The following is a 12,727-nucleotide window of genomic DNA, read 5'->3' on the forward strand; positions in this document are numbered from 1 at the left end:
AAATAAAATAAAAATTAAAAAAATAAAGTTAAAAAAAAAAAAAAAAAAAAAAAAAAAAAGGTAAAAACAATTTTTTCATTTTTTATATTTTTCATTTATGAGATATTATATGTATCGTCCAATTATATTTTAAATTTTTTTAAAAGTATTTTCTTTTATATTTTTTTCCAAATTTATTTATATTATCATATTTTCCTTATTATCTCTATTTTTATAATTGTATATATATTTTATGTTACATGTTTTTAACAATTGTCAATTGATTCTATGCAGCATGAATGCTCACTAACATTATCACCTGAAGTATTTTCTTCTTTATTTTCCTTTAATTTTTTTTTAAATGTCAAACTTATATTAATATTGTCATCAAAGATACCTTTATCATGTCCTCTAAGAGAAGATGAGCGGGTTAATATGTTTTTTTTAGATTCCTTTTTTTTAATTTCGTACATTCTAAAAATTGAAGACATTTTTTTTAACTCTTCACTTTTGCTTTTCATAAATTTTTTTCTTTCTACGTCTTTATTTTCAGGCACTTCAAAAAAACAATTGTCTTCATTTATCCTACTTTCTAAATTATCTTCGTTTTTAAGTTTGTTTAATTCATTAATACATGAAGCATACAATTCTATTAATTCTTCATTTTCTTCTTTTAAATTAAGATTACGTTCCACATGAGAACTTAAACTACACGTTCTATGTGGGCGAGTTCTAAGCATATCAACATCTTTATTAGCCCATGTAAATATACCTCTAACTGCATAATTTTTGTAATCTTTTTTGCAATCATTATTACTTTGCAAATGTGATGTATCTCTAATTCTAAAATTACTATTACTTTTTCTTCTTCTTATAAAAGATAAAGGTCTTGCAAAATAATTTTTTTTACTTTCATTTTTATCTAAACTTTTAACTTTATCTGTATTATCTTTTTTCGTTTGAAGATTAAACATTCCTCTATTAAGAGAAAAAATCTTATTTGATGAAGTTTTATTTTTTTCATCTTCTTCTGAGTTATCATTATTGAGATTACATTGATAAGGTTTTTGAAACAAAATGTTCTGATTAATATTACTTGTCAATTCATCACTTAAATAAAAATCATAACTAGTTGGCAATTTGGTTTTCGGGATTAAACCCAATTTTTGCGATTCTTCAAATTCATCTTCCAGTGAAGATAAACTTAAATATGATTCATTTGAAGAACTTTCACCAAAATTTAAATCATCTTTATGTGAAGTATTTTCACATTCGCTATGAGATCTAAACCTTTCTCTTAATTTTATACGTGGTCTGGATGATTCAGAGTTAGAAGAATTATAAGAAGAAAATAATTTTTTCTTCCTAGGGCTTGAAAAAAAATTAGCTATATAAAAAATAAATTATTACATTTCGTATATAAATAAAATATTACAATATGAAATATATTTTTCTATTTGAATATTTTTTTTTTTTTTTTTTTTTTTTTTTTTTTTTTTTTATCCTTTAGAAATTACCTGGTAATGTCAATAGCCTTGATCTTTTTTTTGTACTATCTTCAGAATATGATGCTCCTGTTTAAAAAAAAAAAAAAAATATATTTATATGTGTATATAATAATGGTATATAATATACTAATAAATATTTATCCTTTGAATTATAAATTTCCTAAAGCGTACAACGTTTATTATTTTTTCATATACTTATATATATGCTTTTTTTTAATTTTTTCTATATCTACAGAACATAAAAAAAAAAAAAAAACGTTCTAAAAAGCATCTTTTCATTAAAAATAAAATATTAGTTAATAAATGTACAAATTATACATTTATTTTATTACAAAATACTTATCCACAAATTTTTTATTTAGAAAATAGAAATATATAATTTTTGCGTAAACTAACCATTGATTAATTTAAATGATACTAATAAAAGTGTATAAATGGATAAAACAATCATGAAAATAATAATTTTCTTAAATATTATTCTTCGTTATTATTTTTATGTGTTTTTATTATCATATAATTTTTTCAATAAATATAGAATATCATGTATTTTTGAAGATTCATTCTAGAACTTATTTTTCGTTTTTTTGCATTACAAAATATTAAGAGCATTTTACTGGGTTTCTGTCGTAAATTTTTTTAGTAACAACGGATAAATTAAATTTGAATTTAATATCTTTCTATATATCATTTTTTTATATTATTTTACTTTTAATAAATTAGTTACAAAAAATAATTTTGAAAGAGTACATTTTTTTGTATAGAAATAACAAAAGTTTTATGATTATAAAAAAACATTAAATTTAAAATACGAAAATTTCATAACAAAAATAGATATCCTATATAATAAAATTTAGTATACCAAAAACATTCAATTATATTTTTTCTTATATATATTTGATGCATTCTAAAAAAATAAAAAAAAAAAAAAATAAAATAAAAAATAATATTTTTAGTGGGCAAAAACTTAGCAACTAATTATAAAAAAAAATAAAACATTTAATATGAAAAAAAAAAAAAAAAAAAAAAAAGAATCATATTTTTTATTTTTATTTTAAATTGATACATCTTATAGAAACAGTTTTACAAAAATATAATTTATATATTAATTTCATTTAAAGAAATGCAAAATACACATAAAGAAATTTATATAAAATAATAAAAATCAAGTGTAAATTTGAAACAAAAAAATTAATAAAATTATTATGAATAATACTTAAATATTCTATGTTATTTATATGTACTATTCATTTATATATTACTTTAATTCTTTATGTTTTGGTAGTTTTTCATTATCTTATTTTTATATGAATTGTATTATAAGATATATTTTGTTTTGTTTTATTTACTTTATTTACCTATTTCTTTTACTTTTTAATCTGTTTTACTTTATTTTTTTTTTTTTTCTTTAAAAATATTTTTACATATAACTGTCGATGTAATGATAAAACATGCAATACATCTGTTAAATCATTAAAATTAAATATCCTCAAAACAATATAGTGGTTCTAGCATTAACCCTTTCTTCTAATGCAAAATAAAAAGTTAATTATATTGTTATATTTTAATTGCTATTATTAAAATAATTATACTCACACTTAAAAATAATATATGCTATCTTCAGATAAGCAGTATACTTTGTATTTTACATCTGAAATATTTTTATATAGAAAAAAGTATAATTTCATATTTTGAAAAAATAAAGTTTCATTTAGATATAACATAAAAAATTAAATATATTAATCTTATAATGTAAAATATACTACTTAATAATTATTATTATAGTAATCCAAATAAAAAAAATAAAAAAAAAAAAAAAAAAAATTTTTAAATTCATTTGAGAAAATCCACTTTTTACATAAATGGATAATATACATAAAAAAACTAACTGATTACGTAAATATAAATGAGAGTATTTATTAAATTAATCATTTAGATTAAGGTATATATAACTTTTTTTTTAATTTAATAAATATCTCGACTCTTTTAAATTTTATTATTTTTTTTATTCTTTTCACAATATTTAATTTATGTATATTTTAATTTATTATTATATTTCTACTTACATAATATGATAGATTATTTAAACTGTTATTTTCTAATTTAATACTTTTATTTGAATTTATTTTTTATTTTCCATTTTAAATATATATATATATATATATATTATATTTTACCTTTTTTTTTTTTTTTTTTTTTTTTTTTTTTAAAAAAATTTAAANTGAATTTATTTTTTATTTTCCATTTTAAATATATATATATATATATATATTATATTTTACCTTTTTTTTTTTTTTTTTTTTTTTTTTTTTTTTTTTTTTTTTTTTTTTTTTTTATCTATTTTTAATAAAATCTGAATCATGATAAATTTTGAAACATTTTTGTTAGTTAATAATAAAATATTAAAATCTTATTCTTTTTTCGAAAATGTCTTGACATATTACATTTTAAGAAGACTTGTTAAATATTTATTAGTTAAACACTCAAAAAATTACACAATAGAAATTTGTTCATGTAACGAATTAAATGTAAATAATCTATTTTACTCAAAAAATATAAATTTTTACAAAATTGAAAATGACAAATTACTTTTAAATTTCTTCAGAATTATATTAAGAGAAAAGAAGACAGATTTTAAAATATATTTTAATAAACATGATATATGTTTAGATAATCATTCATATAAATGGAACGATAACATTTTAAAAATATTATTTTTTTACTATAATCAATTAAAAAAAAAAAATAAATTCAAGTATTACAGAAATTTTTTTTTATCCTTTTCTACATATATATTATCTTTGTTACATTATGAAAATAATATTATTAAAAAGAAAGACAAAATATTATTTCTTTTTTTATTTTTATTATTTTTCACAACAAATTCCTCAAAGAAAAAGAAAAACAGGTTAAGAAAGCCCAACATTCTCAATAAAAAAAATAAAAATAACATATTCTTTAATGATTATCAGGAATTGTATGATATCTTATATATACATTTTAATAAAGTAAAAATTAAAGATATACAAAAATTACTTAAGAATCATTTATTCCATATATATATTTTTAATGAAAATGGAAATGGAGAAAAAAAAAATGAAAAAAAAAAAGTTTTAATTTTATGCAAAGAAACTTTGTTTTACCTTAATGAAATATGTGCTAATTACATGAAATTCTTTAATATGGATTATAAAATATCTAATTTAAAAATTAATGAACAACTATTAAAAAGTTTTTGTCTTTTTAAATCCTTTCATAACAAATATCGTAGTTTATCATTTTCGAAAAACTCTATAATGAATATAAAAAAAAATAATTTTTGTCATTTGTATGTTTTATTAAAATATGTATATAAAAATAAATTCATTTCAATAGAATGTATGAAAAAGATTACTTATTTTTTAAGGAAGAATATTTTTTCTCCTCTTTATTTTAGGAAATATTTAAAACTCTTCTATTACAAATTTTTTTATAATTATAAAAAATTAACAAATAATTGCTATGTTGCTAAATACAAAAATATGAAAAAATGTCAAAAAAAAAAAAGATTATCTATTATTGAGACAAATTATATTGAAAAAAAAAAAAAAAAAAAGTGTTCTTTTACTATAATTTGTATATATATATGCCTTATATATAATATTAATTATTATAATTTATATTATTACTTAATTAGTCTGTTAAAAAAATATAAAACCTTGAGTTTTCATGAAAAAATAAGTTATTTTATAGATGAACTTGCAAAGATAGATGCGAAATGTCATTACATCTGGAATATAAAAAATATTCTTTTTTATTTTTACGTTGATATGTATTTGAAAGAAAATTGTAAAATTATAAAGAATGGCAAGAATGAAAGAAATACTTCAAATATTTTTTTATTTTTTCTTAGAATAATTATTAGTTCAAACAAATATAAAATATATAAGAAAAAAAAGAAATTAATATTTACGAAAAATATAATTAAGACAAAAATATATAATAAAAAAGGAGGTTTTAAAAAACATATAATTGAAAAATTATATAATAAGAGGAATGAGAATAGTTTATTGGATTTTGGATATAATGTTATTTATTACAAAAATAGGAATAAGCATAAATATGTTATATTGAAAAATTTTCTAGAATATTTAAATAAGAATTTTGATTCATTTTTTAAAATTTTAGAGTGTAAATCACACAACTATATGGCTGCATCTCATATTTTTATTCTATATAATTTTCTATTCTTTTTTTGCTTTAAAAAAAAAAAAAAAATAAAAAATAATTTCCATTCAAAGCTTTATTCAATGAAAAAAAATTTTTATAAAAAGTATAAAATTATTTTACATAAAAATATTTACTACTATGCTTTTCATAATATGTATCTTTTACTTTACATTCAAAAGATATACTATTTCTTAATTGAATATTTAAATAATTTTTTTTTTGTGATATTTAAAAAAAACATGTACACCTATAATTTGAATTCATTAATTTTTCAGAAATCATATAATAAACATATATTCCCAAATGATTATAAATTTTATAGAAAAAATTATTACAATTGTGGCGATATTTATGAAATTTATAATGTATATAATAATAATTATTTGCATTGTTGTAAATTTAATAATCCTTATAAAAAGAAAAATAACAGTATTGTTACAAAAATTGGAAAATATAGTAGTTTTTATCATAACGTTGATAATATAAATAATACATATTCTGATAGCATTTGTAATAATTATAACTATTGCAATCCAAAAAAGAATTTAAATAAGTTAGCTATTTGTAAAAATTGTATGGATAATGTAAATAAAAATTACTTTTTGAATACAACTATAAGAAATAAATCTATATATATAAAAAATACATATTTAGAAATTTATATATTTTTACGAAAAAAAAATTATGGAGAAGATATTAACTTTTATTTTTTGTATAATAGAATAAAATTTTTTTTAATAAATTTCAAAACTACCTTAAAAGACATGATAAAGTTTTTAAGTAAATATTATAATGAAAATTATTATTTCAGTTTTTACACAAATGCATTAAGAAATATCTTTTATTGCATTTGTAATTACAATTTTTTTTTTCATGAATTATTTTATAATTTAATTATTCCTTTATTATTTCAAAACAGTTGTTCTAATAAAAAAAAAAAAAAAAAGAAAACAGTTATAACTCTATTTCGTGATTTTGACTGCTATTTTATGAAAGAATTAAAGTTTTTAAAAAAACACTACATGATAACCAAGATTAAATATGAAAAAAAGTATAAACATACGAAAATTAATAATCACCTCATAAGAAGATATCTGAATAAGAATAAGTCATATTATAAATGTATAATTAACCATAAAAAGTGGATTACTAATAATTTTCATATTTTTTCTATTAACAAAAATCCTGATATATATAGCATCTTAATTTCTTTCAATAAAATAAAAAACAAAAAAAAAGAAAAACAAAATGATAATTTTTCTGTAAAACAATTTTATTTCATATATTTAAAATGTGTAATTACATTAATCCATGAGCATTCTATAAATGTATATCATACCTTGAAAAAACATTTCTATACTGAAAAAAACATTTTAGAACATATTAATAATCGCTGTAACAACTTAAGTAACCATTTTAATAAAATTAACACTGATTTAAAAATAAGTAATACATATAATTATTTAAATTATACAAAACATAATACATCAAAAAATAGAACAGTAAAAAACAATATAAGTATTAATAATCAAGATAATAATATAATAAATGATAATAACAAAGACAACAACGTAAACAATAATGAAAAATATAATAAAGTTATTTATTATCTTAATTTAAAAGAAAATTTAAATTTTTTATATAAAATATACATAGATATTTTTCAATTTTTTGAAATACTTAGAAAAAATAATTTCATATTTTTCTATATTCTAAAAAATATTGCTCATTTATCAAAAAAAATAAAAAAAAATATATTTTTTTTAAAATTCTTTTTTTCCATTAATTTTCTTATGTTTTTATGTGAACATACATATATATTTTATTTGCTTAAAGAAATATATAAAATTCTAAATATTGTTTTTAGTAAAAAATTTTATATATATAATTAGATGAAATTATCTTTTAATTAAATTAATAAAACTTATGCTTCTTTTTATTTTGTTTTAATAATTTTTTAGTACAATTAATTTTTCATAATTTTTATATCAAAAATTAATTTATTAGTTTTAATTTTAATTTTACAACTATCTAGAATATAAATAAAAAAAAAATAAAATAAAATAAAATAAAATAAAAATAAAATAAAATAATTTACGTATTAAAATTATATACAAATAAATATATATGTATTTTTTTTTTTTTTTATATGAATCTATAGAATAGAAAAAAAATTACACAATTTTAAGAATATAAATAGTATAAAGCAATACCAAAAGTAGTACTCTATAAAAAATAATTAAAAAAAAATTACTTCAATATGTAATCATTAAATAAATATAAACTAAAAAAAAAAAAAAAAAAAAAAAAAAAAAAAAAAAAAAAAAAAAAAAATTTTATTACCATAAAAAAAAAAAAAAAAAAAAAAAAAAAAAAAAAAAAAAAAAAAAAAAAAAAAAAAAAATATAAGAAAAAAAAAGAAAAAAAAAAAAAAAAAAAAAAAAAAAAAAAAAAAAAAAAAAAAAAAAAAAAAAAAAAATTAAAAAAAAATAAATATATATATATATATATATATACATATATATATACATATATTTATATATATATATATATATATATTATGAAAAAAAAAAAAAAAAAAAAAAAAAAATAAAAAAAAAAAAAAAAAAAAAAAAAAAAAAAAAAAAAAAAAATGAAATAAAAAAAATAAAAAGAAAATAGACAAAAACAAAAAACAAATATATGGGGATTATATAATGATTTTAGTAGATTAAGTTGTATATAAATTATTTTTCTAGTATTATGTAAAAGTTATTATTTCCACCTTTTTTAACATTTATTATACTTTTTTATTTTCCTGTTGATATGCATAAATAGCACAAGAGCATTTTCTATGTTTTATATAATCATTTAAAATGTAATTAATACGCTCACTTAATAAATCGTATAAAGCCATATAGTTTAATTGCAATTGTTTCCTCACTTTAAATTCTTTTTCTAATAGCAATTTTATTTTACATGTACTATTTTTAATTTGTTTTTTTAAATATTTTATATTATTTTTATAATTTAAAACTTCTCTTTCATATAAATTATTTTCAGAAAAATTCATGATATATTTCATATTATTTTGTTTTACATGTTCCTCCTTTTGTAATATTGTTAGTTTTTCCTCAAGTACACTCCTTATTGAATATTTTTCATTTATTTCAATTCGTAATAATTTCAGTTTTTCTATAATATTTTTTATTTCTTTTCGGAAATCCCTTTCATTTTTATCATCAAAATTTTCATTTTCATCATTGTTCAAAAATATTAAAGGAAAGTTATCATAAAGAATTTGTTCTCCCATTCTTTGCAAAAAACAAATGGAGACATTAAAGATTTAAATAGCATATATATTAATTTTTAAATTAATGAAACTTTTTTTTTTTTTTTTTTTGCTATATATTATAAATATTTTCAGTAAAATTTATATGTTTATTATTTTTCTAATTGAAAAAAAATTCTACAAAATTTATTGTATACATATTTTAAAAAAAAAAATTATCTCCTTTTCATTGATATCAGTATGTTAAATTATATATTTCTTTTCATTTTAATACTGTTATATTTGCATTACACAATTTTCATTTCTATTTTGTTATTTTGTTATTTTGTTAATTTGTTATTTTGTTATTTTGTTATTTTGTTATCTTGTTATTTTGTTATTTTGTTATCTTGTTATTTTGTTATTTTGTTATCTTGTTACTTTTTTTTTTTTTTTTTTTCATTCCTCCATTACATATTAAAACTTTATTTTATTTTAAAAGATAAGATGAATATAAATTTTAGTGAATCATCAGATTCATGTAAAATAATTTTTCAATTTTAAGTTTTTTTTAAATTTTAAAAGATATACATATAATCCATGAAAAATCGTTAAAATTAAAATCTTATAAATAAGAAAAATGAATAAAAAAAATACTAAAGGAAATAAACAGAAAAAAAAAATTTATAAGTTTATTTTTATAAAGAGATTATTCTCAATAATAATTTATTCAATAAAAAAACATTTATCTAAAGAAATCCAGTTTGCAAATGAATTAAATAAAATGAAAATTTTTGAAAAAAAATTTTAAATTTTATAAGAAAACAATAAAAAATTTAAACGAGAAATATTATGAAAATATTCTGATAATTTTTTACTTCTCTTTATATATTTATTTTTAGTTACTTTTTATTTGTTTGGATATTTCATTTTAATTTATTTTTATTCTTTTTTATTTTTTGCAATATTTAATTTATTTTTTTTTTTTTTTTTTATAGTTTTAAATTAATATACCATAAAAAATTTTGATTCAAATTTTTATATGAATTAATTTTTAAATGTAAATATAGATATTATATTATTTTCTATATTTTAAAAAAAAAAAAAAAAAACAGTATATAAAATATATTTTTTTTTATGTTTTATATCTCATATTCTTTGTTATTAAAATGAAGACATAATACAATTTTAGCAGAATTATAAAATTTTATGTTAATTCTTAATTTTTTATCATAACATTTCCATATTATAATTTAAGGCAATTCTATATTATGTAATTTTAGAATGCTCATATAAATAATTTGATCCAATTCTCAAATTATACAAAATTATTGTATCATTTAGAATCTTATATAAAAATATTTCCTTTTATATTATATTATTTATTTTAATAAGATTCATTTTTTTTTTTTTTTTTTTCCCACCATTTTATATTTTGTTACTAAAAAATAAATTGTTAAAAACTTAATTCAAAAAACTATTTTTAAAATAATAAAGTAGAAATACATTAATATCATTATGAAAAAAAACTTTATATAATTCTATAATTGTTATGAAAATGTTATCCTAAAAATAATTACTGTAATTTAATCAATTTTCATTCATTTTATAAAGGATAAAAATCTTGAATATTAAGTAAAAAAATAAAGCAAACATTTTTATTAGTATATTAAAAGATTAATATATTTAAAATGATATTTTATATCAATAGGTTGGAAATGTAAAATAAAAAATTATGACTCTTTTTTTTTTTTTTTTTTTTTTTATAAAAACAGAGACTTAATTATATACTTTATTGTGCAAAAACTGCTATTTCTGAATATTTGAATAAAAATAATTTTTCAAAGTATTTTTTTATTTAAAATAAATTATAATTCTTATTTATATATGTTTTTTAATAATAGTACTTAAATGTCTTCATATATTCCCTATGTTATTATGATTCAATTTTTAAAAATTTCAAAAAATTTTACTAAAAAAACTTATTTATGAAAAAAAAAAATAATCAAACAAGTAGACATAATTATGTTCAAATAACATAAATTTCTTTATTCTATTAAAATATTTTTTTCTCCTACTGATAGATAATTAAAATATTCTACATTTATATTTATATTATGTTCTTTAGAAAAATCCTTAATAACTTGGTAAACTTTTCTTTTAGATTCATCGAGCATATATTCCTAAAAAAGTGAGTAAAATATTATGTATAAAATAATTAAACATATATATATATATATATAATAAATGAAAAATGAAACTTTTGGGAAAAACACAACGTATATGAATATAGTAAATGTGATTTTAAGAAAAATAAATAAAAGTATCAAAATAGAAAAAAATGAAGTATCATATTTTTTCCTATATTATTTTTATTATTTATATAATTTATACCTGTTCTAGTAAAACTACAGAACTATAGAATTTTTTCATTTTTCCATTTATCATATTATTCAAAATTTTTTCTGGTTTATTTATATCTTTTAATGATTGTTTAATAACCTCCATTTCTCTCATTATAACTTTTTCACTTAAGGTATCAACTGAAATATTAATGGGTTTAGCAGATATTATATGCATCGCCAAATCATTTGTGATATTAGCAATATGCTGTTTTTTTATTTTTAAATTTTCTTTTAAATTATCAATATACATAACTAGTAAAACACCTGACAATCCTACATTTTCTTCAACTACATTGTGAATATAAAAATGCAAAAATTCGTTTTCATTTTTTTTTATATATTTTGTATATCTCCCTATTTTTACATTTTCACGAAATATATTTCTTAAATAATTCAACTGATCTCCAACGGTTCCCATCAAGTTATTATTTTCATCAATATATTCTAAGTCTAATATATTGTTAGTATTATCATTGATCAATATGACATTTAATAAGTTCTTTACAAAGTTAACAAAATTTTTATTTGTAGAAACAAAATCAGAATCAGTTAATACTTCTAATATAGCAATTTTATCATCTTTAATTTTTGAACCAATTAAACCTTCCTTTTGTGTTTTAATGTTTGTTGATATAGATACATTTTTTGCATTTTTTCTAACATATTCTATGGCTTTATTTACATCATTATTACAATTCTTTAGGGCATTATTGCAAACTTGAATACTTGCATTCGTCACCTTCCTTACATATTTTAATAATTTCAAATTTTCATTAGATGAATATAATTGATTGTTAAAATTTTTTTTTATTTTTTTAAATTTATTGATATCAGAAATTAATTTTAAGCTCTTATTACTTTTAAAACATAAAATAATTAAAGAACTATTTAAAAATAAAAGAATAAAAGAAAAATATAAATTCATTTCATTTACTTTTTAAAAGTAATAGTATAATTATACTTTATGTTAATTGGTAAAAATGGAAAAAACAAAAAAAAAAAAAAAAAAATATAAAGTGATACATATTTTTATATATTAAAAAAATTTGTTATTAAGATAAATTAATAGATATAAAAACTACCTTCTTAATTTATCTTTTTTACTCTTCTTTTTATATATATATAAATAAATTTTTTTTTTTTTTTTTCCATTTCATTTAACTAATTTTAATTTGTAAACATTTTTCATTTCAATATATGATGTATTGTATAATTTCTTTATAAACACAAAAAAAAAAAAATTTTAGTTAAAGTATATATTTAATCTCAATACATTTGACACACTATTTTAATAAAGCAAAATTTTTATGTTTTTTTTACTAAAAAACTATTCAAAAAAAAAAAAAAAAAAAAAAAAAAAAAATATATATATATAAATA

The 12,727-nt window shown here is 15.8% G+C and overlaps 4 protein-coding genes across 4 annotated transcripts; 1 reads left to right on the forward strand and 3 right to left on the reverse strand.

Annotated features, from left to right (window-relative positions):
* Positions 1-245: 245 nt before the first annotated feature.
* On the reverse strand, positions 246-1,938 carry PGAL8A_00004000 (conserved Plasmodium protein, unknown function; the record flags this gene model as incomplete). The annotated part of the gene is made up of 3 exons (XM_028671434.1): positions 246-1,366; positions 1,497-1,553; positions 1,884-1,938. The coding sequence occupies 3 exons, from the start codon at positions 1,936-1,938 to the stop codon at positions 246-248; spliced, it is 1,233 nt and encodes a 410-aa protein (XP_028528086.1).
* A 1,906-nt stretch (positions 1,939-3,844) lies between these two features.
* Positions 3,845-7,585, forward strand: PGAL8A_00004100 (conserved Plasmodium membrane protein, unknown function; the record flags this gene model as incomplete). The annotated part of the gene is made up of 1 exon (XM_028671435.1): positions 3,845-7,585. The coding sequence occupies one exon, from the start codon at positions 3,845-3,847 to the stop codon at positions 7,583-7,585; it is 3,741 nt and encodes a 1,246-aa protein (XP_028528087.1).
* Positions 7,586-8,472: 887 nt separating this feature from the next.
* Positions 8,473-8,985, reverse strand: PGAL8A_00004200 (conserved Plasmodium protein, unknown function; the record flags this gene model as incomplete). Its single annotated transcript, XM_028671436.1, has 1 exon — positions 8,473-8,985. One exon carries the CDS (start codon positions 8,983-8,985, stop codon positions 8,473-8,475), a length of 513 nt encoding a protein of 170 aa, XP_028528088.1.
* Positions 8,986-10,991: 2,006 nt separating this feature from the next.
* PGAL8A_00004300 (elongation factor ts, putative) lies at positions 10,992-12,273 on the reverse strand (the record flags this gene model as incomplete). The annotated part of the gene is made up of 2 exons (XM_028671437.1): positions 10,992-11,126; positions 11,338-12,273. 2 exons carry the CDS (start codon positions 12,271-12,273, stop codon positions 10,992-10,994), a joined length of 1,071 nt encoding a protein of 356 aa, XP_028528089.1.
* Between the last annotated feature and the right edge of the window lie 454 nt (positions 12,274-12,727).

The sequence above is a fragment of the Plasmodium gallinaceum genome (assembly GCF_900005855.1).
Source record: "Plasmodium gallinaceum strain 8A genome assembly, contig: PGAL8A_v1_10, whole genome shotgun sequence".
Classification (NCBI taxonomy): domain Eukaryota; phylum Apicomplexa; class Aconoidasida; order Haemosporida; family Plasmodiidae; genus Plasmodium; species Plasmodium gallinaceum.